This window comes from Carex rostrata, chromosome 21 (genome assembly GCF_964058835.1).
Source record: "Carex rostrata chromosome 21, lpCarRost1.2, whole genome shotgun sequence".
Lineage (NCBI taxonomy): Eukaryota > Viridiplantae > Streptophyta > Magnoliopsida > Poales > Cyperaceae > Carex > Carex rostrata.
The window spans coordinates 2,534,742-2,561,991 of NC_135938.1; the positions used below are offsets into that span (position 1 = coordinate 2,534,742).

At 35.3% G+C, this 27,250-nt stretch overlaps 3 protein-coding genes and 1 long non-coding RNA gene across 5 annotated transcripts; 1 reads left to right on the forward strand and 3 right to left on the reverse strand.

Moving 5' to 3' along the window:
• Positions 1–2,209: 2,209 nt before the first annotated feature.
• Positions 2,210–7,019, reverse strand: LOC144573646 (uncharacterized). The gene is made up of 3 exons (XM_078323421.1): positions 6,706–7,019; positions 3,305–3,419; positions 2,210–3,068 (listed from the first exon to the last, which is right to left on the reverse strand). Exons 1-3 carry the CDS (start codon positions 7,017–7,019, stop codon positions 2,976–2,978), a joined length of 522 nt encoding a protein of 173 aa, XP_078179547.1. The 3' UTR covers positions 2,210–2,975.
• Positions 4,910–6,629, reverse strand: LOC144573598 (uncharacterized). Its single transcript, XR_013518041.1, has 2 exons — positions 6,170–6,629; positions 4,910–5,171 (listed from the first exon to the last, which is right to left on the reverse strand). It is a non-coding gene; the product is annotated as an uncharacterized LOC144573598 (long non-coding RNA).
• A 5,969-nt stretch (positions 7,020–12,988) lies between the features above and the next one.
• Positions 12,989–16,907, forward strand: LOC144573682 (kinetochore protein NDC80 homolog). Its single transcript, XM_078323459.1, has 5 exons — positions 12,989–14,157; positions 14,715–14,961; positions 15,602–15,748; positions 16,424–16,672; positions 16,723–16,907. The coding sequence occupies exons 1-4, from the start codon at positions 13,052–13,054 to the stop codon at positions 16,667–16,669; spliced, it is 1,746 nt and encodes a 581-aa protein (XP_078179585.1). The 5' UTR covers positions 12,989–13,051; the 3' UTR covers positions 16,670–16,672; positions 16,723–16,907.
• Positions 16,908–17,746: 839 nt separating this feature from the next.
• On the reverse strand, positions 17,747–25,028 carry LOC144572963 (Tetratricopeptide repeat (TPR)-like superfamily protein). 2 transcript variants are annotated; one of them, XM_078322605.1, is made up of 19 exons: positions 24,700–25,028; positions 24,347–24,503; positions 24,117–24,235; positions 23,939–24,013; positions 23,667–23,760; positions 23,456–23,574; positions 22,873–22,943; positions 22,315–22,450; positions 21,609–21,787; positions 21,317–21,513; positions 21,103–21,233; positions 20,855–20,931; positions 20,472–20,546; positions 20,178–20,370; positions 19,973–20,092; positions 19,734–19,872; positions 19,585–19,631; positions 19,125–19,391; positions 17,747–18,842 (listed from the first exon to the last, which is right to left on the reverse strand). In XM_078322605.1, exons 1-19 carry the CDS (start codon positions 24,844–24,846, stop codon positions 18,153–18,155), a joined length of 3,033 nt encoding a protein of 1,010 aa, XP_078178731.1. In that variant the 5' UTR covers positions 24,847–25,028; the 3' UTR covers positions 17,747–18,152. The 2 variants fall into 2 exon arrangements, with proteins under 2 accessions (XP_078178731.1, XP_078178732.1); XM_078322606.1 differs by having other exon boundaries at positions 23,939–24,009; positions 24,700–24,944.
• Positions 25,029–27,250: the final 2,222 nt, after the last annotated feature.

Below are 27,250 nucleotides of genomic sequence, written 5' to 3' on the forward strand. Positions count from 1 at the left end.
ACACCAACTCTTTTCAAAAGAAGTATTGCATTACAGTGACATTTGGCAGCATGAGTACCTCTTTCGCTATTGTCCATCATGTTCAACAGAACCACAAACATAGACTAATTATAAAATAATTACAAATGAATGAAAAAAAAATTACCTGTAGATTTAGTCGCCTAGAAAATCGTCTGAAATCGCCCAAACAATCGCTTGCGCTCTCTCTTTCTCCTTCTTTGCAGTGTGTGCTGGAGAGAGAAAATGCTGATTTTGTAGGACAGCTAGTGGACCGCCAGGGCTACCAGCGGTCTGGTCCCTAGCGGACCGCCCGTATCCATGACGGTCTGCTATAGAAGTGGACCGCCAAGGATCCTGGCAGTTTGGTCAGATTTGAAAAGGCTCAGAATTTTGGGTTATTTTGGTAAAAATATTTTTATTTTGGGTTATTAAAAAAAATGTCCGGAATGGCTGATGGATAGAAATATTTCACGTCTCAAAAAACCTTGAACAAATTGGTCATAAACAGGTGAGTTAGAGTCCACATCACTTCTGTTAATTTTTTTAATGGAAAAAGTGACTTAATCGAAACAAATACAAAGTTCAGTGACTACCGAGAAACAAATCAAAATTGAGTGATCAATTCACGACAAAAAACAGTTTAGTGACCTCTGACAAAATTTACCCTACTTCTATCTATAACTCAACAATCGTCATACCGAGATGGTACTGTTTCAAACAATTCCATTTTTTTTTTTGATGTGAAAACCATTCCAGTTAATTTCTCTCTTTCTCCTGTAAACATACACCAGCAACTTGAGTTTCTTTTTCTTTTACCTTTTTGTCTTCTTCTTATTATCTTTTTTTTTTTTCTGAGGAAAACAGCAACTTGAACATCATTCAATCTTAAGTTAAAACTGGCCGGTACCAGCCTACACACATGATAGATTTTTTTTTAAAATAGTATTCATTTAAATTATTTCAACGAAACAAGTCTTTTTTGGATGAATTTTCGAAAACTAGTCTCCACCAATTCCTAAGATCGGTGGAGCAAAAATAATCTAACCTACACCGGTCCTAGAGACCAGTGGAGCCTGTTTTGCACCAGTCGATACCCTCGTCACAGAAAATCCCTCATCTATACCTCCACCAATCCCTAGGATCGATGGAGCCTTGATTCCGAATTTCAACCCACAGCTGATCTGCTGATCCCTTGATTCTTGTTTCTTCTAAGAATTTAAATAAGAATCTCTATTTGATTCAATCAAACAGAAATAAGTGCCTCGTCTTGCTAAAGTGAAGGTAATTAGGTAATTTAAATTGAAGAATACAAAGAATGAGCCTCCGCCATGTTTACAAACAAAGAAGAAGAATACAAAGAATGAACTTTATTTCTTGATTGAATCTCCCTGTTATAATATAGGCTCCTTATATAAGCCCTGTACTAATTACAGCCGTGTTTCATTGTGCTTCTAACTGAACCTTCTAGCTAATATAATTCAGTTGGGTTTTAATATCAAACTAACCATTCTATTGACTAGTCAACTTGCTAATCAATCTAATCCTCAATCAGAAAGAGCTTCATTATTACACGCCTGTACCATTATGTTGCGACGAGAGAGAACACCTCGTCTGTGCTTAGCTTAGTACAATACTACAATCTGAAGCCTAAGGGCTTTCCCTAAAAAAAAAAAATAGTACAATCTGAAAAGTAGCGATGGTGAAATAAACTCAAAATGAAAAGCTTGGGAGAGAAGGGAAATTAATGGCACGTGAAAGAAAGAAGTGCACGTGAGCTTCTTTTAAGCAAGATGAGGTGATGGGCAGACCATAAAAACAATATTATAACAGTGAAGATAAATTTTCACCTTTGAAAGTAATCCAATGGTTAAAATAAGAGAAAAGGAGGATGCTTTTTGAAAGCAGCAGATATGGATCCGTTGGGAGTTATAAATCTTAAACCTACACCGGTCTACAGGACCGGTGGAGGTGTTTTTTGAAGCTACACCGATCCTGTGGATCGGTGGAGGTTTTGGTGTGGTCTTGGTGTAGCATATCTGTGGCGAGGTAAATATTGGCTCCACCGGTCCTACAGACCAGTGTAGATTGAGATTTTTTTGCTCCATCGATTCTAGGAATCGATGGAGACTAGTTTTCGAAAATTCGCCCGACGAAGACTTGTTCCGTTGAAATAATTTAAAGAAATTCTATTTAAAAAAAAATCCACATGATACGCACCTGGGAAGACAACCTTGCACAAAGCTAGAGGCAAAACTGGAGCAGTGAAAAAGCTCTGCCACCTACATTGTTGTCGTTGTTAGCACACATTTTAAGGATCATATCACAAAAAGAAATAGGCAAATAAAAAAATTGTGACAAAACATATTTAATATTGTACTTATTTATACAGAAAAATGAAATGAGCATTATAAAAGAAAAAAAATAATCTGAAACTAATACACACACAGAGTAATACACTTTAAAGTATAAAAATACTAATCTGATATGAACTTTTTTTTTTTATTAAAGTTAGGTCATTGCCTCAGAATTCACATCCTCTCTAATACCTGACAAGGGAATCTTTTACAATTACTAGATCTGGACTGTTCTTTTTAACTTGGCACGAATCTCAAAGCCCAAAAATACTGCCCCTATGGTGACCCGAATCCCAAACTAGTTGAGATTTAATCTCAAACCGTAAAGTGAGGGTAATCCTCTGCAATACCTAAGAGGATACGGATTCATTGCCTCACTGATTTCATTTATAGAAACCAGAATTACAAAGATATGTATAAAACCTAAAGCATTAAACGACTAAGTAAAACCATTTCCACAGAAATGAATAAGAAAAACCTAAAGCATCAAAACAAGCACTTACTAGAAAACCCTAAAGGTACCACAAAACCAGTACCAGGTTACATCAAAACAACTACAAAACACATAATAGAGTTTTGACACAAAAACTGATTTTATTCTAAGTAATATTCAATTAAAGTTCAGCCAATATCTTCAGCCTGTCGATCAGTTCCAGACGTTTGTTCCATAGCCTCCTGCTCTCCATCCACTGTGTCTAAAAGAGATGCAAATTCCTGTGTATCAAAAGGAAGAACAAGTGTAAATTTAAAGAACATATTTTCCCATCTACTTTTGCACCAAAAAGAAGCTAATGAAATTGTTTTTGTAGCTAAGGATTGTATCTGGATTATTGTTGTATTTCTAAAGAAAAATTCGATATGAAATTTGACATTGATTCAAATATCCTCTTAGCAATTATCTTGACCTATTAGCTGATAAAAAGACTAAACGCCGCAACAGCAAATGGAACCTGGGGGTTTTGAGATTGGTGCTGCGCGAATCTTAAAGCGATCAATTGGTTGAGAGGTGTCAGAGAAAACCGATCGACCACTGCGGCTATGTAAAGGCAGGTGGCAGAGAGCGATCTCAACAGCCAGATTTGATTTCTTTGATTTGAAAAGACAGCCTTTTCAGCGAGCAGATGCGCTACACAAGATTATGTGATCTTCCAACTGAGGCTGTTGATCGCCTCCGTCGGTTGGCTGCTCGGGAGGTCATATCCACCTTCAAAATCGTCGACTTGTGCTGTGATTTTCGTATTGCCTTTTCGTTGATATATCCGAACCAGTTCTAGGTCGTCGTGATCATTTGGGCCTGGGGCCCGACTTTGGAAGCTTAAAGGGCTAAGATACTGTTCTGATATTTGGGCCTTAACAGGCCGGTACTGGTTCGGTGTGTTACTATTCGTTTTTAACTTACTGGTAGAATTAGTACCAGAAAGCATGAAACATATAGAAACAGGAAACAGTAACAACAAAAAAAAAAATATGAAATGAACATGATAGAGTAATTCAAGTAATAAATAAAAAAACAACAAAAATTATCATCATAGCAACTGAAATAAAGATAAAGTTAACGGTGCTCATACATAATTCTAACCTAATTCTAACATAACGCTAAAACATAATGCAAAATATTGTAAATTAACTGAAATTAGGCATGATTTCTTGAAAATTAATTCTATCCACTGAGTAAGTTCTTCAGCCTCCATTGGCATGAATAGGTCTTTGCTCAATTCATCATTTGAGCACATCTTGCAAACTGAAAAAATCTTGACTGAGATCCGATCATGTTGGTGTCTCTTTTTATCTTGAGTAATTTCTCAGCAATCTCATATCCTAATCCATTCACTTTATCCTATAGAATTACACGTAGCTATTTACATCAAATTTTTCAAAATAAAATTAAAAAAAATCAAAATTATAGAAGTATACTTTATAGTTTAAGGTAAATTTCGTCAAAGATCACTAAACTTTGTACTTTGTCATCAATTAGTCACTCAATTTTGATTTGTTACGATCAAGTCATCTTAAAATCTAATCCAACAAGCATTATCGCCTCTGACAACCCGACTGTCCCCACTTCAATTTGGGCATAGAACAGGTGAGGAATCATGATAATGCATCGATTCTGCATAAGAAAAGACAAATTAGTTAAATAATTTACTGATATATATTTTGTCATTTATTCATTTTACATCCTTCTTCACAGACTAACAGGAAACTTTTCAAATGCAAATTCAGTAAAGGATACATTAGAAAATAAAATTTCTTACAGTGAACAGTGCGATAAAACCACTTTTCTCATCCATTCAAATGCATTTTCTTCATAAAGTACAGAATTTGTTTGTAGCAGCTAAGATCAGATTAACAGAGAAAATTTAATCAAAATAAGTGAATACAATTAGTCAATTACATTACCTGAAGTTCGGTTGTGACAAAATTCTCATCCATGTCAATATACAGGGGCAGATCTACAACCAATTATAGAGGTGCTTAGCCACCCCTATAGTTTCAAAATTTAAATTATGTACATTGAAAATTAATTGCATTTTATTCTCTTTTTTTTTTATATATATATGGTTCAGCACTACTCGTAAAATGCTAAATGTGTGCTTATAGTTTAGTGGTTAAGAATTCCACTTCTATCTATCACAAATTATTTATTTTATGTTTTAGCCCCTGCAATGTAAATTTTCTAGTTCCGTCCCTATCAGCGTAGTTCTTGTTGATGGCCGCTATAAAGAGCTTGTCACTCTCCGGCTCCATACGTGTCGTGACAAATGGTGCCAGTATCAACCTCGGGTTCCCGTCCAGCATCAGCTCGTCATGTTGAACCTATATGCAGAAAAATAGCAACACTAGAATAAATCAAAAGACCTAATACTTCATATATTTGGTTCGCACTATTAGAACATACTAGCTAGTAGCTAGCTTGTTCTACCCTAGTCAAGCCCGGTACTGGTAACTACTATTATAACTGTCTAGGATGGATTAGGTACCAGCTGCTAGTCATTTGCAAAAAAATTCAGAATAACATTTTGTTATGTATGTGGGACTGATTTTAGGATTATGTGGGGGGTGGCAGGGGGGCGGCAGTCCCCTGCGAGCGGTGTCTGAGGCTATGAAGCACCTGTTGAGCCCGGAGAATTTTAATTCTGAGAAGTCAAATTGCATGAAAATCCTTTAACCGACGGCCCAGATTAGTCTAATTACCGATCAAGATGAACGGTCCAGATTAGCCTTCTTTATTGCACCCTTTCATTGGGTTTATCTTTTATTTTATACATTAAATCTCTCTGTAATTCGGTTGTAACTGACTTTGAGAAATAGTGAATTTTGTTTGGCGAGCGGCCGTGGATTTTTTTCCCTAGAGGGTTTCCCACGTAAAATCTGTGTTCTGTTTGTGATTTTTCTCAATTTTTTTTCTTTCTGTGTTGTGTGATTGCTCTCGGGTACTCAAATTCTCAGCACATTTCTCTGAAACTCAATAGACAATATGCATAAACAAAATGTTAATATTTATTTTACATAACCGACATTTTAATCTTCAAAATTTATAACATCCCAAAGAAATACTTTCCTAGAAATGAAAAGGGTCTTCATATTTTAAAAGGAAAAGAAAGAAAAAGATCAAATATGTACTTCTATCTAGGGTTAATTTCCCGTACGTATATCCTTAACGTATTTCTCTAATTTCTATTATACCCCTACAAATCTGATTTTATCTACTTTACCTCTGCACTCTTAGAACTCTTCTTTTTTACTCATTACAAAGTAACTACGGAGTTAACTGTAGTTAAATCTCTAGTTAAAATTTTTAAGGACAAAAATACCCTTTTCTGTTAAGAATTTAACTGGTCTCCTTTTCTTGCGCTCTCCAGTGTTCTCTCTTGTTTTTCTAGTGTCCCTGTTTTCCCGCTCTATCTTCTCCTCCTGCACCAACAGGTTTTGGTGCCTTTTAATTAAAACACATTTAATTTCTTTTTAATCAACCACCCACAAAAAAGAACCACAAATAATAATAATACCAAATCATTTCTTACTCATTACCTTTAGGCTGAAGATTGATTTACATATTTCTTAAATGCAGCAGAAACGAAATGAGCATTTATTATGGTTAGCTAGCCGTCGCAATATGTGATTTATTTAGGAGCATGTTATGGATGATTCACAATTTCCATTAAATCATAAAAACTTAATGAATAAGAGAGGGTATAATTAGAAAAGGTAAATTCTGATAACACTTAATTGTGAATTATTAGCTCTACGGGTAAATAGAAAAAAATAAATAAACAGAGTAAATGGATATATTAAACATAGGAAAAAACCGGCCACTGTGGCTATGTAAAGGGAGATACCAGAGAGCAACCTCAGCCGCCAGATTTGATTTCCTTGATTAGAGCCTAAGATGAAATTTTCAAGGAAGGAGAGGCAGCCTGAGTAACGCATGAAAAGGCTGTCCTCAGCAGCTTCAGGGTCTGTGATTTGCTGCTCCGGAATGTCCACTATGTGTTCTTCCGACTGAAGCTGTTGATCACCTCCCGTGACGAGTGCCTCCGTCGGTTGGCAATTAATTTGCATTTCCATCTCCATCTTCTCCTCCTGCTCCTTGCTTCTCCTCTTCCTCCTCCTCCTTCTGCTCTTCTGCTGCTTCTTCTCGTTCTGCTCCTGCTCCTTCTCCATTTTTTCTGTAGAAATTAATAAAAAGAAAGAGAGGTTTTTTAATTGTTGGAAAGATCGGTAGGATCTAAAAAATGTCATTTCAAATTAGAAACTTTTATAATACCAAAGATATAAATGTTCTAAACTGTACCTTAAAGGCTTAAACCGTCGTGAGGGATACTCTTTTGTGGCAGCAGGTGTGGAACTTGACCTGTTTCTTCTCTTTCTCCTTCTCCTCCTCTTTCTTCTCTTAGTTCTTCTTATTCTTCTTCTTCTTCTCCTCTTGCTTCTTATCTTTCTCGCTGCTGCTGCTTCTAGTCTTTGTATAGACATGCGAGGAAGGGCGGGAGAGAAAGGGCGGGAGTAAAAAGAGATTCAAAACTGAGTCCGAGTTGGGCTTTTGTTCTTCTTTAAAATGAGATGATCCGAGTTGTACCAAGGCCCGCTCATTAGCAGGCCTTTAGTATAACACGAGGCTTCGTAGAAGTAACTCGGCGCTCTGGTGTAGAAATAACTCGGTTTAAAACTTGATGTTGGTTTTAAACCGAGTACACCACAATCAGGTTATACTACACCATCAAGTTTAACACTAAAATACCATACAAATGCAAACACTATACACAATCAAATTACAAAAAATAGAATTTAACACTAAAATACATAGGTTTAATACTAAAAAAAATTACACAAGAACATTCTCTAATTTAAAATGAATAGCAAGCCCATCCATATCGTCAGCTACCAGAACAGCCGAGGCACCAGCAGCTTGAGCATTCCATTTCCATACCTTATTTCGCAAAGAGGCTTTATGTTAAAAGAATAGATAAGTCAGTGGTTGGAGTCTAAATATAAATATATAGAACCAATCAGGTTGTCTTCTAAAACTTTAATGAAGAATTAATTCAAAGCATTGGTACATACTGTTAGAAATAATTCTGGTACCACTTATTTAAAAGCTCGTTGTATTATAAATAATTCAAAGCATTGCTACATAACTACATACTGACCTATCATAGCATTGGCATAACTTAGATTTTATTTAATAATATGCAAAACAACAGTTCATCAATTAATAATCTATTACAAAATTACTCTATTTACAATAGCTGATAACCCCTTCTTTGTACACGGTATCAGTCAAGATGGTGGGACCAAATACTCTACCTACGGTTCATCAATTAATAATCCATTATAAATTACAAAATCATATTATAAAAAAAAAATAGAGAAAAATTACCTCAACACCATTTCGAGAAATCATTTTCAGCTGCATCTTCACATTCATCGTCACCTTCGTCTAAATTATCACAACACATCTTAAATGGATTACCAATTTTAGTGGTTAACGGATTTCTGCGTACATCAAATCCATTTTAAATTTAACTCGTTAAGTCACCAGACCGTTTGATCTGAATTTGATTGAATTTGTGGTGAATGTCGCTAGTGGTTTGACAATACCCGAGAAGGGCAGCCCGTGCCCGTTGCCCGGGTATAGGCGGGTACGGGTATAGGACGGGCAGGGCACGGCTTTTCGGGAAAAAACCCGACCATACCTGGATCGAAATGTACTCGTGCCCTTAGTGTTAGTTTGTAATAATCTAGAAGTCAATAATACGATAAATTATCATAAAGCTTTGTTCATGAATTGAATGTTTATTTATATATCATTTTGTTGCCTTGAGTATTATTGAAATTATGGATCATTTCGAGTTCATGACTGAAATTGTGAAACTCCATAATATAGATAATATATACTATTAAAAGTCACTGACCAAGGTAATTAGCAGGAACACTAATTACCGCGATAAGGTTAGCATGTGGATTAAAAGATGGTTAAGTTTTACAAACCACCTGACACGAGATGTCATTTTAATCACATGGATACATGTTCTAGGAACATGGTATTTGACAGACCCCGAATGAAACATTAAATAGAATTGTGTTCGTGTCATTTATGTTTTCATTCAGTGTCAAAGTTCTACAGTATGAGGTATTTATCGTTCCCACTAAGAAATATATATGAGTAAGTGTTATCTAACGCTGTCTGTAAAAAGCAGCCATAACGGTAGCATTTCCATATATATAACTTAGCTGAGTAAGTGATAGTCTGCCAAGAATACTATTTGTCCCTCGTATCTCTATACGAGCTATAGCATCACTGGGCCCCTTGATAGAGTTAGATTATCTGCATGCGGTATAATTACAAGAGTAATTATATTTGATAATCTACTCAAGATCAAGAAAAGATACAGTTACCAAGGATGACACACATCTACCTTGAAACTGATCTGATAGCTATGAGACAGAAGAACTGACACAAGTAAATTGTTTACTGGATCGTGATATTGTACAGTACAGCATCATCTATGTAATTGGATGGTCATGATGTGTTGCCAGACGCCACCCATGATTATAGAAGTTAAAAACAGTTTTAACTCTGTTTACCAACATAACACAGATCCTATTGGGTCACACCATATAGGAGCTACTCGGAGAATCTTACTGATTAATTATAAATTGATTATAATTAATATTAAGATGGTTATAATTAATTATACATGATATAATTAAATTATAAATGTCATTTAGAATGACAAGCAGAAACAACGGTTAATTTATAAACGTACACGTTACGTTGTATAAAAGTTACCGAACAACAACCGAAAAGAAATATAATTGTATATGACAATTATATATATTTGATTTGGATTTTAATTTGTTAATTATGGGTTTGAATTATGGATTTAAAAGCCCAAAATAATCAAAGCCTTAATTAAAATTAAAAGCCCAAAAGTCAAAGCCCAAAATCAAAGCCCAACACTATTCATGCCTTAATGGACCAAGGGTAAAATGGTCTTTTTACCTTGGTGCCGACTTCCCATGTGTTGACATGTGTCATGTGAGGTGGCAAGGGTATTTTGGTCATTTCACATGATAAAAGGATGAGGTGTCAAGGGCTTTTGGTAAATATATTTGTTTTGAGGGGTATTTCGGTCTTTTGCGAACCTCCTCAAAAGTCTATAAATAGAGGGGTAGGGGTAGAGAGAAAGACTCACTAATTCACGTGTTAATCTGATTACTTCGTTAATCGGTTTTTCTCTCTTCCTTGATTTCGGTTATTTTGAGATTAGGAAATAATATATTTTGTGTAATCCTGCGGTTTAGCTTTTAAGCAAAACCGAGTTACTTCGGGACACAAATATATTTATTTCATCATTTTCTCGGTGAATAGTGTTTTTGCAGAATTCCGCAGTTTACGGTATTTTTGGCAGAAGAAGTAAATCGCTCTCCGGTTAGTCCTGGTGGATAACCAATAGAGGTATCACACGTGTGATACTGCGAGTCGATTCCATCCCTGGTGAGGCTCTACTCGCTCGGTCTGCATTCCAACTGAGATTTGGAATCAAGGTATAAATTGTTATATTAATCTATTTAATTTGTAAATAGATTTAATGCTTTAGGAAATCAATTATGGAGTAGATCTATAAATAGGATTAAACGAATCTTCTTGATTCATTTAATCCGTAGCTTAAGTTAGATGTAAAATTTTTGTTTTACTCTTTCCGCAGCTTAAGCTAATTAAATGGGTTTGAACCGTTCCACAAAACCCAACACTTAGTGCCCATGCCCGTGTACTCGTGTACCCGTGTCTGTGCCCGTAATACCCTTTTTTTTTTTTTTAAATTCAAAATTTAAACCAAATTTCCTCCCAATTCTCCATATATAATTTTTTTTTAATAAATATGTTCAATATGTAAACAAATAAACATATATTATATGTATATGTATATGCATATGCATATGTTTATACATATATTATAAATATACAATATCAAATGCGGCATTTAAAGAAAAACATAAAAATATTTTAAGAAGGTTAAATATGTATATGTATATCAAATGCGGCGCATGCGGCATTTGACCTCTGCTGGTAAATCAGCAAGTATGGATTGATACAGAGACTAAACTGCAAAAGTGATGCACCAACATGTAGAGCATTAAAAAATACACAGAATTGACAGAAATTTTAATTTATTTGAATTTTTCTACAATTAGTTATGAATTTTCAAAGTACTATCGTTCAAAAAAAATTTAAACAGCCATAATTTTGGCTAGAAAAGTCGGATTTGCGCATACGATGACTTTTCGGAAAGGGGAGGACGAGACAGATCCGATTTTGCTCCAATGAAAAGTCGGAAGCATCAGAATTTCAAAAAAACGTCGTTTAGGACCTCAAAAATCCAGTTTAAGTTTTCGTTCGACGGTAGACGTACAACGAATGATATTTTTAAAGTGGCTTAATAAATAGTGAAAAAAAATCAAAAAAATATAAAATTTGGTCTCCAAGCACATTTCAATATAGAGATCACATCTAACGGTTCAAATCGATTTTTTAGATTTTGAAAACGAAAAAATAACTTATAAGCATATACCCTCATATGCTTATGTAAGTAGAGTAACCAACCTCTATATTATATATACATATACATGTACGGTTCAAATCGACTTTTAAAGTAATTGATTTAAGTAACATTGTTTTAAAATAATTAGTAATTTTGATTTATATTTAAAGTAATTGATTTAAGCCACATTGTTTTGAAATAATTAGTAATTTTAATTTATATTTAAAGTAATTGATTTAAGCAATATTATTTTAAAATAATTAGTAATTTATATTTATAAAATATATTATCAATTTAAAATGAACATTTAGAAAATATATTATCAATTTAAAATGTAAACTAAAAATTTCGAGATATAAATAAATTATGAAACTATATAATTAGAATGAGAATTTGAAAATAAAATAAAATGACTCGGGTAAAGAAATAAATAAATATATTTGTACTTAGCTGAATAAACATATAAATTTTCGCAAGAATAATTTTTATATATAAGTTACAAATTTTATTTATTTAGGAATTATAAAGATATGACTTGATAATTTTATGTATATATATATATATACTATTTGATATTGAACTATCAAATTTTAAAAGTCGAATTATAAATACGTAATAATATTTTATTTATACAACACTGTTAAAAAAAAAAAAAAAAAATCGGACCGCCTACCCAGACTGCCCTGCCCCTCAAGGGTACAACGGGCACGGGTATAGGACGGACAGGGCACCGGTTTTTGAAAAAAGAAATCCGGGATTCCCGGCCTTAGATACCCGTCTACCTGTGATATTCGTGCCCAACCTCTACCCGTGCTCATGCCCGGCCTGCCCTGCCCCTACCCGAGAGCAAACCCCTACCGCAATCGAAACCAAACTAGGTCCGATGGAGTGCGTATCCTCTGCATTAACTTAAAAAGGAATCTTTTGAATTAATGAATCTCAACCGTCTGATTTTAAACAGAGTCAATCCGGCCTTTGCTTATGATATAGAGAGTCTTCAATATTAGTGCGAATCTAGTCTACACGAATGTTAAAATAAATCGGATGATCAGCATTCATTAACTTAAAAAGATTCCTTTCTGAGTTAATGCAGAGATACGAATTCGGTCCTTATGGGCATCGGACCTACGCTCTAAATAAGGGATCAAATTTTAAAAGAAGGCAAATGCTTCTGTGCATACAAGGACCTATTTGTAAAATAAACATATTTTTATTTTCAATGTTCAAACAGTCGATCCGAACCGTTCATCTTGTTCTCCATATTAATATGTGCTTGGAGACCAAATTTTACATTTTTTTGAATTTTTTTACTATTTATTAAGATGGGTACAACATTCAATGGTCTGAATTTGATATTTTTTGTACTCATCTTAATAAATAGTAAAAAACTTCAGAAAAATGTAAAATTTGGTCTCCAGGCACATATTAATATGGAGAACAAGATGAACGGTTCGGATCGACTGTTTGAACATTGAAAATAAAAATATGTTCATTTTACAAATAGATCCTTGCATGCACAGAAGCATCACTCTTAAAAGAAACCTCAAATTACGTTTCAATCTTCTCAGAAGCTCACGGCTGCCTCACGCCCTGCCGAGCGGGAAAATTAAAACCCACACTACACTCAGACCAAAACCTAGTTCGGAAAAAATGAGGCCAGGGCCGCGGCGCCTTCCGCAACCTCCTCCCAGTTCCGGCGTCCCGTCGATGAACTTGTCGCGGGCTTTCGACCGCGCCCGCCGCGACTCCGACGCTACCAGCGTCAGTAGCCTACACTCCTCTACTAGCACGCGTTTCTCCGTCTCCTCCAACATCCTCACCGACCGGGGCTCTCAGTTGTCGGCTCTCTCCTACTTAAACTCCTACCTCGCCGAACTCAATGCCCCTTTCTCCCTCAGCTCCCCTTTTCCCTCTGGCCGTGACATAGCCTCCGCCTTCAAATTCCTCCTTGAGCGCCTGGACTACCCCATCTATGAAAAGGGATTTGAGGATGACCTTCTCTTCTTTCTTCAAATCCTCAACTGTCCTATTAAGATAAACAAATCTGCTCTTAAGGCACCCAGTGCTCCTCATACCTGGCCAAAGATTCTGGCTGTGCTCTACTGGCTTGCACAGTTTGCTCGTGTGAGTGATCACCTCTCTGAATCTGAACCTCCTAGTTCAACTTCGAATGATTTATTACCGTATCTAACTCAGAGTTACTCCCTGTTTCTCTCTGGTGATGACAATGCTGTAGAGGAGCTTGACGAAGAATATGCTTCCACGGTGCGGGCCAAAAGGCATGTCTCGGCTGAGCAGGTTGAGGGGATGGAGAAGGATGTTGTGGATCTAGAAGCAAAGCTTGCCACTGCAATGAGTGGGCCTTCCTTGAGGGAGGAAATGGAGAAAAAGAGAGGGCTTCTAATTGAGGATAAGAAGAAATTTGAGGCAGTGGTGTTGAGCTGGACTCAAAGGCTCTGTGAAATGGAGGAAACACGCAATGTATTGAAGAAGGAACTGGAGGTGAAGAACAAGGAACACAAACGGCTGTCAGAGGAGAAGGCTGAGCTGGAGAAGAGGATAGGCATGCAGGGGGTGAGTGTAAGGGATATGGATAGGATGAAGCGGGAGATGCAACTGTTGGATAGGGATATTGAAGAAGCGAAGAATGCGAAGAGTGTAGCTGACGAGAAGGTGTGGGAGACAGAAGCTGCAATTGCGCAGGAGTTAGATGAGATGGAGGTTGTTGTTGAACAGTGCAATCTAGCTGTTAAGAAGTAAGTTTTTTTTTTGGGTATCATAAGTCATAACAACACCTTTACTTTGGATAAAAGTTACTTGTAGAATTTCCGGATAACCAATAGCAAAATTAGAACCTAATTGTTCTGATAACTGACTCTCCTTTTTCCTGTTTCTGAATTAATGTTGCCTGGTTCTGCATAATGCTGTTCCTGTTGTTACCCCTATTTATGTTGGTATAGTTGTTTGGCCCTTGTAAACGATCCAATTATTAACCTATATAATTATATTTTTTGAAAATTTTAATTTCTTAAGAGATATATTTTAGCAGATTCCAATCTAAGCTAATTTTAGGATCTGCATGCAGTACAAAGTAGGCAGGTTTGGATAAATAATTGCTTTCTAAAGTCAGATAGTTTCAAATTTGTTGCCTAATTATAGTGCCTTGTTTAAGGTGTGCATTCAGTTGTAGATAGAGTACTGTCAGTTAGTTTAGTTATGTTAACCTGATTTGTGTTCTAGCATAATTTTCATTTTGCATAATGGCTGAATCTTTCTCTCTTATACTTTGTCTTTAATTTTTCCAACTTTCCAGGCTAAAGCTTGAAATAGATTTCAAGTACATGCTGAATGTAAAGGGATCGACCCCAGTTGAGGTTATTGGTGCAGATTACAGAACTACTCTTAAGCCCAAACTAAAAAAGCTCACAGAAGAAATAAAGAATTTATCCGTTTCTAAGGAAGAGGAGTCAATTGCATTGCAAGAGCAATTGCAAGATAAATGCAAGGTTCCTAAAGAGAAGAAGCAGCTCCTTACAGCTCTCCAAGACAGATTGGATGAGGTTATTTTTTCTTTAAGAATGTGTGAAATTGTGAATATCTAACCAATACAGCCAAGATATTGTTATATAATTTTTTTAACTGGGACAATAACTGGCATAATGCGGGCATATCTTGAGCATGGCCAGCTTATCTAAAATCACATTACCTTCTACTATTGTGCAAATTACACCCGGCAATTTTTCTCTTTTGCATCTGGGTATGTATATTTCTTGTGGTTACAAGTAGAGAAAATTGGACCACTGAACTAATTATCAAGCATCATGGAAAATACCTGGTTTAGTCAAATAACTACAAAGAAGAAGTGAAAGATTTCCTCATTTGAAGTTAATTGATGACTAAGTAATTGGTGCTAAATAGAAATCAGAATTTCCAGGTTCATTGTTGCTGTTAATGTGAGATTGATATGTAGTTCTTCATTCAAATTTTATTTTGGGAAAATGGTGTTGTTTTATTGTAGGACAGCAGGACTTCCATTTTTCTAGAAAATCTACTCTTTTTTTTTTTCCCTTTAATACAAACAAAATGAATGCTTGATTTTTGTTCTTAGTAACTTTGGAAATGTGTCGAGCAGGATCCACCTGTAAGAGATGTTGAGAGATCTTTGCAAAAGGATCTTATAGTGCCTTTTTTTCTTTGTAGATCGAAGGCCGCTTGAGATTGGTTAAAAATGAAGTCGAGAACCATAGAGCTACTTGTGCCGCTGAAAGAAAGAAAATGACAGATTATTTGGCAGAGAAAGAGAATCAATTAAGTTCCGTCGAGAATGAGGCCCAAGAGTTTTTGAAGGTGATTATAATTTAACTTGCTGGTATTTGTTTGGAGGAGCCACCTGAACAGTAAAGTTTTCAATGACCCAGAAATATGCAACCTTTCTTTTTTTTCTTTCTTTTAATCAAGCCAACTCCATGTACAATATCTCCTTCTAGTCTTTAATAATGTTGTGAGTTTTACATTTTTAATCGTACCAGTGCATGGTATATTGCTATCCCAATCACATGAACACAAATGAACCCATTGATTGATGAAATATGTTATATTGATAATAAATTAATTTGATAATTGTGACAACTGACAAGTTTATCAAAATCAAGAAAAACAAAAATGCGGATATGTTCTTTGTAGTTTTAAATAGACCGTCTATCGGATTTGATGTAACTTTAAACTGATTGATTGTAGATCGAGCTAATTTGGAAAATTGACAGTTCATTTTTATTGGCTCCATGGATGACCAAATGCTTGTGAAACTGCTCCATGTCTGATGCATGATATATCTAAACTAATGAAGTTTCGACAAGTTTTATTCTATTTTGATAGCTGTTTTGCTAATTATCATGGTTCTCAAACTCTTCTGGTTTTTAATGTTTACCTTCCCTGGTAATGCTCTTCAAAATTTTTTGGAATATGTTAGTCTGTAGGTTTGTTGATTGTAAACTAATAGTCTGTTCCTTTGTTTTTTGATAGAGTGCTGAAACAAAACTAAGAGATGCAATCAGGATGGCTGAAGAAGAAACCCAGCTTTGTGCTCATGAGGTGATTGCGGTTATGGATGCTGCAATCCAGTTCAAGGAATCCATGGAGTCAATGGCTGATGCAACAAAGGCAGAGTTAGCCGAATACATCGATTCGGTGGCTGCTTTATCTAGGAACCTGAACTCTGCTGTTCCTAAGTCAGGCCTGAAGCGGGCTCGCTCCCCTCCGGCTGAGTAAAAAGTGTAGTGTTCGCGTAGTTTTATTTACTTTTTTTTTTTAAATCCTAATAGAAGCTATTAGGTGTAGTTTTATTTACTTATGGCTGGTTACTTTGGACGTGTATTGAATTCGTCCTTGTACCGTTGGCTCTTTTTTATTTGTGTATATAATGTTGTTTTTGTTGATCTCTCTTAAAAAGGATATTGGCTACCGATGTATTGAACTTGCCTTGGTTAGAAAAGCTTCCGAAAAGCCAGTTGTGTTGTGATGTTTTGCAAAGTAAACAATGTTTGTATTTTGCGTTAAATCCTTGGCCTTCGAAATTTGAATGGTCGATGCCAGCTATTCAATACAGTTTACATATTGAAATATGTTTGAAACGAAATTTTATATGTTTTGAGAATTTAAGTTGGCAAAGCATTGGCATTTTGTGTTCTGATTTATATCTGTAGCATTAAAAAACAAGTGTGGCATAGTTTTCCGAAAATTTCTGAATATATCAGGGACGTTATAAAGCACAACATCTACCCGCAGTTCTGAATTTTTTATTTTTTTTTGGATGTAGCTGGTTGTAAGTACTTTTGAATGCTATTGTTCAGACTTCAGAGTGTCCAATTTTAATGCTCAGTTGGGATTCTAATTAAATTTTTATTGGGTATGTATCGTACATATCCAATTGGGATTCTAATTTTAAAATTGGACACTAAAACGGCTATTCAGTATTTATTGGATATGTATCGTCCCTGTATCTATATCCAATACGCACCCGATATGGATATGAGTAATGAAGATGCTCTAAATGGTGTCCAATTTTAATTAGAATCCCAACTATATATGTACGATAGATGTTGTAATTAATTAGTGTCCAATTTTAATTAGAATCGGGTGCGTATCGTACATATCCAATTGGGATACTAATTAATTAGAATCCCAACTGGATGTACGTATTGTTTGTGTCCAATTTTAATTAGAATCCCAATACGGGTACGATACATATCAGAGTCATTACTCAGTTGGGAATCTAATTAAATTTTTCATGCAAAGGTTTAAATCTGTGAAAAAAATTATTCACTTCCATCACATTCTTTTACATGTAAAAAAGCTCCAAATTCAATCAGTTTACCCGTTTTATGACAGGGTCAACAGATTAAGCAACCAGCAAAAATATTCTTATTTTGGAATTGCAATTGAACTAAAAGCTGCCAGCTGCTGCAATATTACAAAGCGCTCAAAAAGAGGAAAACAATAGCAATAAAAAATCACACTAAAAAGAATATCCTGCATGTCAAAATGGAGTATATGTCATTCAACTAGGGACCAAACAAGAAAAAAAAGGTTGCAAGGAAAATAAAAGAAAGGTAAGCAAAACAAAATTGACCTACTAAAGTTTAAAATTGAATGGAAGGAGGCTAGCAGAACCAAACATCCAAGCTTGAAAATCCACAGCACTACAAAGCCTAATGAATTTTTTTTTTTCTTTTCAATCCTTCTCTTCCCCGTTTCAAAACGATTGTTTCAAGGACTCCAACACCCTCAACTTAGAGTCACAAATCCGACTGAAGTCGGTCAACAATCTGCATTGAGCCTGAACTATCTTTCTCAAAACAGAGGTAGGATTCCATGATTTAACCGTGTCATAAATCCTGTCCCCCACCTCAGACTCTTCCACCACACCTAAACTCTCCTTGAGCACATTTAAGGTTTTACCAGGGCCCACTGAATTGTCATCAGTTGTTAGATAAGACATCAAGATATCCAGATCATGATCCTCAGTACTGTTAAGTTGATCCAAAACCCATTTGTGAACTTCCCTAATTGCACTGCTTACACAATTAATTGAAGCTTGCATGGCCTTCAACAAGGGTATGTTTATATTTTGTTTGTCAGCTGAGCCACTTTTCTTCTTCTTTTTTCCAAGAGGAATGACCGATTTAATAAAGGATTGGATGATCAAAATATGCCAAGATAGAGACTCGTTCACAAGTTGCACCAGAACTAGAACTTCACTTCCAGTTGAAGTTAATGCAGGTCCCATGCTGCCTAGTTTCTCTCTGATGCATGTTGTTATCAGCTTGTCCACGACTTCCCATGAAATTGTATTCTTTCCAGCCTTTTCAGTATGGTTCAGACTGGAGTTCCATGCATTAACAAATATTGCAAAACTAATGCAACTGACTATATCAGAGAACTCCTGTCAATCAACAAAAAGAAAATGCATATTTTACAATATGTAAAGCTATCTGTAATAGTAATATTTTCATTCAAAATCTTAAAAGACAATTTAGTGCAGTATGACACCCCACCAAGCAGAACTGGAACGATTTAACTGTACCAATAACAGACCTAACTAGACACAGTACCACTACTTAAAACCAACCCATCAAGACTAATAATCCACTAGTTTTATAGTTTTAAAGAAGAAACTACAAAGATGTATCCCTAATTTTATAGTTTTATAAGGAGGAAGGAAGACCTTAAAAGAGTTCTCTCCGGTAGTAATTGAAAGAATGGCGTCAATTGCATCATTGAAGGAAAAACCAATGCTCCTTGCGTATCTCTCAAGCAAGGATCCCAGCTCATCAGCAATGGTAGCACTAGATGCCCCACCATTGGTAGTTTCTTTGTTCTCCTTTGGAGTAGGCGAGGCAGCTTGCATAGATAAATAGACAATCCTCGGCACAAGGGATTTTCTCTCAAACTCATTCTTGTCAGGGCCCACATTTTCATTTTTATGTATGCACTGCACATGATTGACAAAATATTTAATATTTTTAGAGTGTCTACATTGAAATTTATTTTCTTTTGGAAAGGTCGCATTTTTATCAAGTCGATGAAGTTCGAAAATGAATTCAGACAGATAACGAAAGAACTTCAAATAAAGAATTTCAGCTACAGTGATGCAATAATAGAAGATACAAGTTACTAGGGCGTACTGGCTTGGGACCAAAGCATACACTAGCAGATTCTTCATCGAATGGCACTGCAGAACATATTAAATGTTAAATTAGCATAGAATAGCGACCCAACCACAGTTCAGTATAAAAGAATCTTTGCAGCTTGCATGAGATAAAAGAAAACTTACTGGAGAGATAATTGACGCTGGTTCTTGGGGACCACCATGGCCTTGTCTGGCTATCTATATTGCATGTTAATTTTTCAATTTTATCCGGCTGTGCCAGGTCAAGGGGTTTTAAGCCGTAGTTTGCCCCCTTCAAAACTTTCTACGAAAGAGATAAGGATACACCTCAGTCACGCTATTAAAACCTAAATATAAAGATATATGGGTGATAAGCATGGAGGGAAATTACAAAGAAAATTAACCTCCAGTTCGTCAGGGTTATTGGCACTGATCTTCAAATTAAAGATAAACGAATCAAGCTTGGATATTAGATACTGGCTTGAGTTTTTCAACTTTATATGAAATGCTACGAACTCAATTGCCTGAAAGTATAGCATCAAAGTCAGAGCATCATAAAACTGTGTGCCAAAAAAATAAAAATTGGGAAAGATTAGTTGTGGTACAAACCCTGGAGTAGTTGCGATGGCGGTATGCCAGGCAAGTAAGATCACCAGAATCACGCGCGTGGTCATCCGCAAATTTGAGATACTCGTTCAGGAGATCAGATGTTTCATTAAAATGGGGAGATGTCAGCATCTGAGGTAAGATGTGGTGTGAGATGGTCTCCAGCAGGATATTTTTCACATCCAAGGTAAGATACCTATATTTATTTCAATGAAGTTCTCAGACCTCGTAATATTGCTAACTAAATTACAGAAATTTTTCATTAAAATAAATTATAATTCTAGAGAGAGAGCATACCAATCACATGCCAAAGGAAGAATCTCAAGGAATGAGTAGAGATGAACTAAAAGAACCTTAAGCAGATTGACATGCCTGTCAAGCAATGCAATTTTAGTCATCTGAATTGACAAGCTAATGTGTTCATATCAATGAAATCAACAAAGTAAATCACAGAAGTGATATTTCAACTCTGAAATTTTAGACTTTTTTGTTAATTCATGAATTTTTAGACTAAAAATATAATTTTGAAATTTATTTCATCGTTTTGAAGGGTCAAAAAAAGATAGCTTTCAGTTTTATATTTTTTAATTATAGAAGTTCAATGAAAAATTCAACAATTGAAGAAATGTTTGAAAGGCAACATGGGTAATTTTAAGGAAGTAAAAAGTAATTAATCGAACCTACGAATATGGAGACCAAACTCCAAAACTAATATTGCCTCCAACAAGTATCCCAAATTCTTAGTACGCCAAAATAGCTGTTTTCAAATTAAACATAAAAAACCAGCTGAAATATCAGGTTACTGAAGAAATGTGCATTGATTTTGTCATTGAAAACAAAAAAAATTCTACCTATCCTTCCAGAAGAAACATTAACTCTGTTACAGGTCCAAAAATGATTATTACATTAGTATATATAGTTTACATACCAAAGCCAGAGTATTGGTTGCCATAAATAGAAGCTCTTCGCCAACCATGCTTTCTTGTTGTTCAAGATTTTTAGAAAGGTGGAGATTTTTACAAAACAACTCCAACTTTTTCAATGTAGTAGTCTCAAGATCTAAAGTTAAATTCAAACAAAATAATCGAAATTTAGTTCATATTCAATATTGCTCCATAGTAGAAGACAAGTAACAAATTTACCTTGGATAGATTTTTTCCACATGGAGCTACAAATTTCTTGGATTCTGAAAACTGTAACAGTCCGGCCAAGTGTATGTACTTCTGAGTAAACAGCAAATTTCTTGGATATCTTATCCAATAACTCAGCATTCTCTTCTTCATTTAGTTCATGGAGGTACTTCTCTACATCTGTGGCAAAACAAGGGTAGTGCCCAAACCTATAAAAAATTTGCAATCCAAAACGTGGAATTAAGGAAAGCCAGTCTTAAGATATGTAGGATAGAAAGGAAAACATTAGGGTTTCAATGCAAACCTCTCAAAATAATTTACCAATGCCTCCACAACCTTGCTTTTATTACAATTTCCACTCATCAAGCTACGCCTTCTCTCAATCTCAACAGCTGCCAAATAGGGGCCTCTAGTGCAATTTTTAACAGCATCCTTTTGTAATTCCTCCACAAAGGATAAGGCGCTTGAGAGGCGAATATCAAACTGAAATTATTAAAATTAGCAAATTTTGATCACAAACAAAATTGCCGGAACCACCCAGACAGGTGCGATCTCGAAATTGGTACGATCCTCGTCAATCACCAGCCACCAGCAATCCAGTTTAATCAAATCAGTGATCCAGCAAGAGGCAGCCCTAATATTAGTGCCTTATAACCTTTTTCTTTGGTAGTTTAAGATTCAATGTTACATCACTATGCTGCTAAGCATGTACTGTGCAAATAAAACATTCTGATAGTTGACTTTCCAATTGATTGCCGCACAAAATTTTAATAGAAAATGCTTTTAAACGTTGAAGGCAAGATATGGCCAGAAGTTACAAAACATTAAATTCCCTTGTATCACAAAACCATTGAAAATAAGTGCAATCACATTCAAAGATACCATTCCTCGTTAGAGTAATGTACTGGCTTCCAGTTCACATTTGACGTACCGTACTATTCCCTGGTAACCCTAATTCCAAATAGTACACTAATTGTGTAATCACACAATTATAGTAAGAAATCGAGTACCTCTTCCTCACTCAGCTTAGACTTGCTCAATGAAATGCATTCAGTACAAAAACCAGCAGTTGCATGTTTAGACCAATCAATATCTTCCTCCAGTAATAAGCACAGGTACTGTAGAAATGTCTCCCAATCATCAGGTCTGCCCAAAAAAAAGGAGAGAGAAAAGAAAGAGAAATGACTTAATCGAATACAACAATGTAAATAATTAGAACATTATAAGAATTAATTCATCGTATCCTCCTATAAAGTCAAGATAGTATATAACCCCTGCAAAAATGAGATATATCATGTAAAGGGAAAATAGCCAATGTCACAACCCTCAAAAGCACGAAAAAAAAATATACGGTATAAAAGTTCCACCATTTATATCAAGATGTTCAAACTATCCCCATCTAATTTTATCACCAAGCACTTTCTATATTTGGATATATTATAAAAACGAATCCTCCATGCTTAACAAGTGTGAAAGGTATTTGTTTCCAGAGGTTCAGATGCTTTAATGTTTTACGGAGACACTTAAATCAATCCTTCTAAAATATTAAGTGGATATAAAGCAAGTACCTCATTTCAAGAACTTTTTGGAAGATCTCGGAGGCAGCAGCATAGTTACATGCTTGACCAAGAAGCAAGCCCTGTCAGCTTAAAGTTAAATTACTATTGTTAAGCCAGAAAACAACATATAAAGACAAAATGAGATACTAAAGGAAACTAAAAGATGGGATATTACATATATCATTTAATATTTTATTGCATTTGCAAACAACAAAAGGAAGTACACCCACACAGAAATCTCTTGTGGGTAAATTCCGTAATATTAACACGTTTGCCCCCAGTATACCCTTCTTTTTTCTCTATCCAATACACTTAAAATCAAGCAGATGACTGCAACTGCTTGATTTCAAGTATATATATAAAAATGTATACCAGAAGGTAATGGGTTATAGAGTCATTTTTTTTTCTCAACCTATCCATAGTTATATTGGATATTAGCCAGTTAAATAAGACTAACATATAGAGCAGTGGTGGTTCATTGTAAAATGAGAATTAAGATTTTGTTTGCAAATACCATATCATAAATTATTAGATATAATTACACCCAAAAAATTCAAATGGATAACAAAACAACAAGTAGGAGTAAAAATACCTTCATGCGTAGTTTGTCTTCTTCCCTTAAAATGAGGGATCCCAAATCCCCAGAAATCACTTCAAATGCCGCATCAAATTTCTTTTGTTGTTCCAAAATTGAAATGTACATTGTAAGAGCTGCTCACATAAGTACTATTCTCAGCATTACGAAAGAGAGGTAAGGAATTCACCACAAAGCAAAAGAAAGGAATAACAACATTAAGTTTGACCTTCTGGCTCGTGCAAGCTGCTTTTACTAATGTGCTTCTTGATTAACGCCTCTGCCAGCGGGAGTAATTTCTGACCTCCGCTACTGTAGTTTACCTATTCCAATATAAAAAATAACCCTTTATCAGAGAGACGTGAGATAGTAAAAGAGCCATGTATAATAGATTGCATAACATTGGGAGTAAATTGATTACAGATCCAGATAATATATTAAATTCACCTTTTTTTTATTAACATGGTCTGGGGAGTTAATAGAAAGGCTAATAAGGAGTACCTGTAACTGGATGCTACAAACTGCCCACATCAAAAACCTCTCTTCGCCTACAGCCTTGTACATTTTAATAGCTGTCTGCCAAAAGGGGCCCACAACAGTGCATGGAACAAAAATATTATCAGAATATTCGCAAAATAAAGCAAAGCAGGCAATTGTAACTTTAACTAAGAAGCCAAACCTGTTGTTGTTTGACATAAGAGTATTCACGAACATAGCAGTTGAACAAACCCATCATTATCTCCAAATTATTTATGTACTTGTTACATGCGTGCTCGTAGCAAGAGGTGGCAAGATCCACTGTTATAAAATTCCACCATTAGCCCGCATCTTAGTAAGTGATGCATCATTTTCTCTATTAGGAAAAATAAAGAAAGAAAAAAAGACAACAAAAATGGTATAAGCCCATACATCTATCAAGCCTCTGCAATACAATTTGTAGGGTGCTGAGAGTAAGATCATCAAGGAAAGGTCCACTATCAGAATGTAGCAAATCCTTTGCCTCTAAGCACGAACTCAATGCCTCCTCTCCTTTTCCCATTCTTTCCAGTACAACAGCCTTTAGTGCCTGTTCGAAACAATGCAAGATCAAAACTTTCATCACTAATTTGGTCCCAATTAAGGAACTGAAATGGAAGAAACTGAACAGGGTCGTATACTGTCGGTACTGAAACCATCAGTTGCCGAAATCCTCAACAACAATCTAAATCTTGACCTGGAACCAATACAAAATGATCAAGAAAAACTGAAATAACAAAACTTACAAGAGCATAAGGTGACTTGGGATACTTCTGGAGGAGCGCAACAGAGAGCTTGAGCGCCGCCTTGTACTGGCGCGAGTCGACAGCGTCCCATATAGGCCGGACACGCCGCTCCGGTATGCCTCCGGCCAATCCGAACTTGGATGCCATTTCTTTTGGATTCGCGCTAGGGTTTTTTTTTGAAAGGAACTAGGGTTTTGTGAGAGCTATGATTGGATGAAAAAAGAGTAGAGAAAAAGAAAAAGGAAAGAGAGAAGGAATGTGCAGGAGCAGGGTTTTATCGTTCAGACTAAAGAATGGAGGCGCACGGTAGCGTACTAGATTGATGACCTAAGACTAGGACTAAGACTAGGAAGTGTTTGATGACCTGGCTAGTGGCTTCCGTAACAGAGTTTGGGTTATGTCATGTGCGGCTTATACCAACCGAGACCTGAGTGAGTGATTCAATAAAATGTTGCCTATATATTAAGATTCTAAATAACGATGATGATAGCACTATAATTTTTAATGTCCGAAAAAGTTATAACATAGCGCAATCATAACTAGCTATTTTAAATTATTATATAAGAAAAACGGTTATTGAGATCCGAAAAAACTATAATGCAATTATTGCATAACTATAGCTAGCTATTTAGAACCCTGCTAAATATATCTTAATTGGATCGGTCTGTTATGAACGGGTAGGTTTCCAAATTTCAAAATTTTAATCTCCGATAATGGAGATTAAATTTTAAGTTGTGCACTAATGTGAAAGAGATGAAAATTTTGAATATACCATTATATATAAAAAAAAATGAATCACAATGAATTTTCTAGAATCCGAGATACACCATGGACGCAATTTGACATTGCGTTCACCAGAGGGATGGACGCAACCTCAAGTTGTGTCCATGTGTCTTACATAGGCCAATTGGAAGATGCTGAGGAGATTTGAGATCCATAACGAGTTCAAAGAAACCGCAACTTAAGAGAAAGTTCACTGATACATGGCTGACGGTTCTCGTCCATTTACCAAAGCCAATTTCAAGTACAAGGTTGTCATCATGGATGAAATGCACATGCCATAAGCCTTAATTGGAGAGAATATCATGGATGAAATGCACATGCCATAAGCCTTAATTGGAGAGAATACTGTGTTCTCTATTCTTTCTTTATGTCGTCTCTTAAGCCTCGACCTTGTCAAATTTGTAAGTCTCTACTACTACATCTAGACACTTGTGAACACATGAAGTGATGAATGGTATGTGCATAAAAAATCTGACAGAATAGCCAAAACACGATGGCTATGTCTTTGTGCCAGAACATAGGCTAATTACTTTGGGTAAAAAACGACACAACAGGATTCTCATGTGGCTAGACTTACTAAATGAGAGAAAAAAAGAACACCAAGCCAATCGAGATATACAGAAAAGATGCAACAAAGCTGCTCGAGGTTGATAAATTGTTTATTTTATTCAATTTCAACCTTAGAATAATTATTGAAACAATTGAGATTTAACAGTACATTTTTTTTTAATTTTGCAGGTTGAAATGCGATGGATTTGAATGCTTCGTCTAGGAGTTTAATTTTTATTTTTTTAGACTTATTTCATGTTTGTGTTGTATTGTATTGAATTGTGTTGTTAAAAAATTGTTTTTATATATTGTTGCAGTATGGATGTTTTATGAAGCTATTTAAAAATTTTGTTTGTATGTTTCTATTAATTTTAACTTAAATTTCTCCATAATCTGTAAAATTATACGACAAATAAATAAATAAACTCAAAACATATAAACAAACAAAATATATATAAAATACAAATAAAAAACAAATAGACTCAATATAAACAAACATAAACTCAATACAAACAAATATAAATTTATCTGTTTTAAAAAAAAATCAATAATATGGATGCATCTTGATGTTGCGTTCATGATAGAACTTGAATTCCTGAAAAATTTGTGATGTATATATATATATTTTTAAATGGTATATTTAAAAAATTTGGAAGAAAGAGTTTGTTGAACAATAAAGTTGGAAAATAATTTTCTTAAGAAATTTTTAAGTCATGTAGAATCATGTCTTTAGTACTTGGAAGTGCTTTAAAAAAGTGGGCAAAATGAATACAAGGTGATAGTCTTAACTCTTAAGCTTGCAACAGGGGTGCAATTCTCATCCGTCACTTTTTTTAAAGGGGGAATTTCATGTATCCCCTCAAAAACTTCAATATTACATATTTTTTCTCCAAAATCAATAATTACATATTTATCCTTTTAAATCATCAAAAAAAATGTTCAAAATAATTAAATAATAAGAGAAAAGGTTTCTGTCCACTGGGTTTTGTCCACCATCTGTCCACTACACTATCCATTCCGATTTAACTGTCTTCAACCGTCTCTCCGCTATCCACTTTATAACGGCCTATTTAAACACTAACGGACGACGGAACCTTCCTTTTTTTTTAATTTCATTTCCGATATTTTCAAATCCGATCTGATTTTCTCCGCATTTGGTGATTGCCTTCCTTTTTCGCGCGATGCCAGATTCATTCCATTCTCCATTCGCGATTGACTT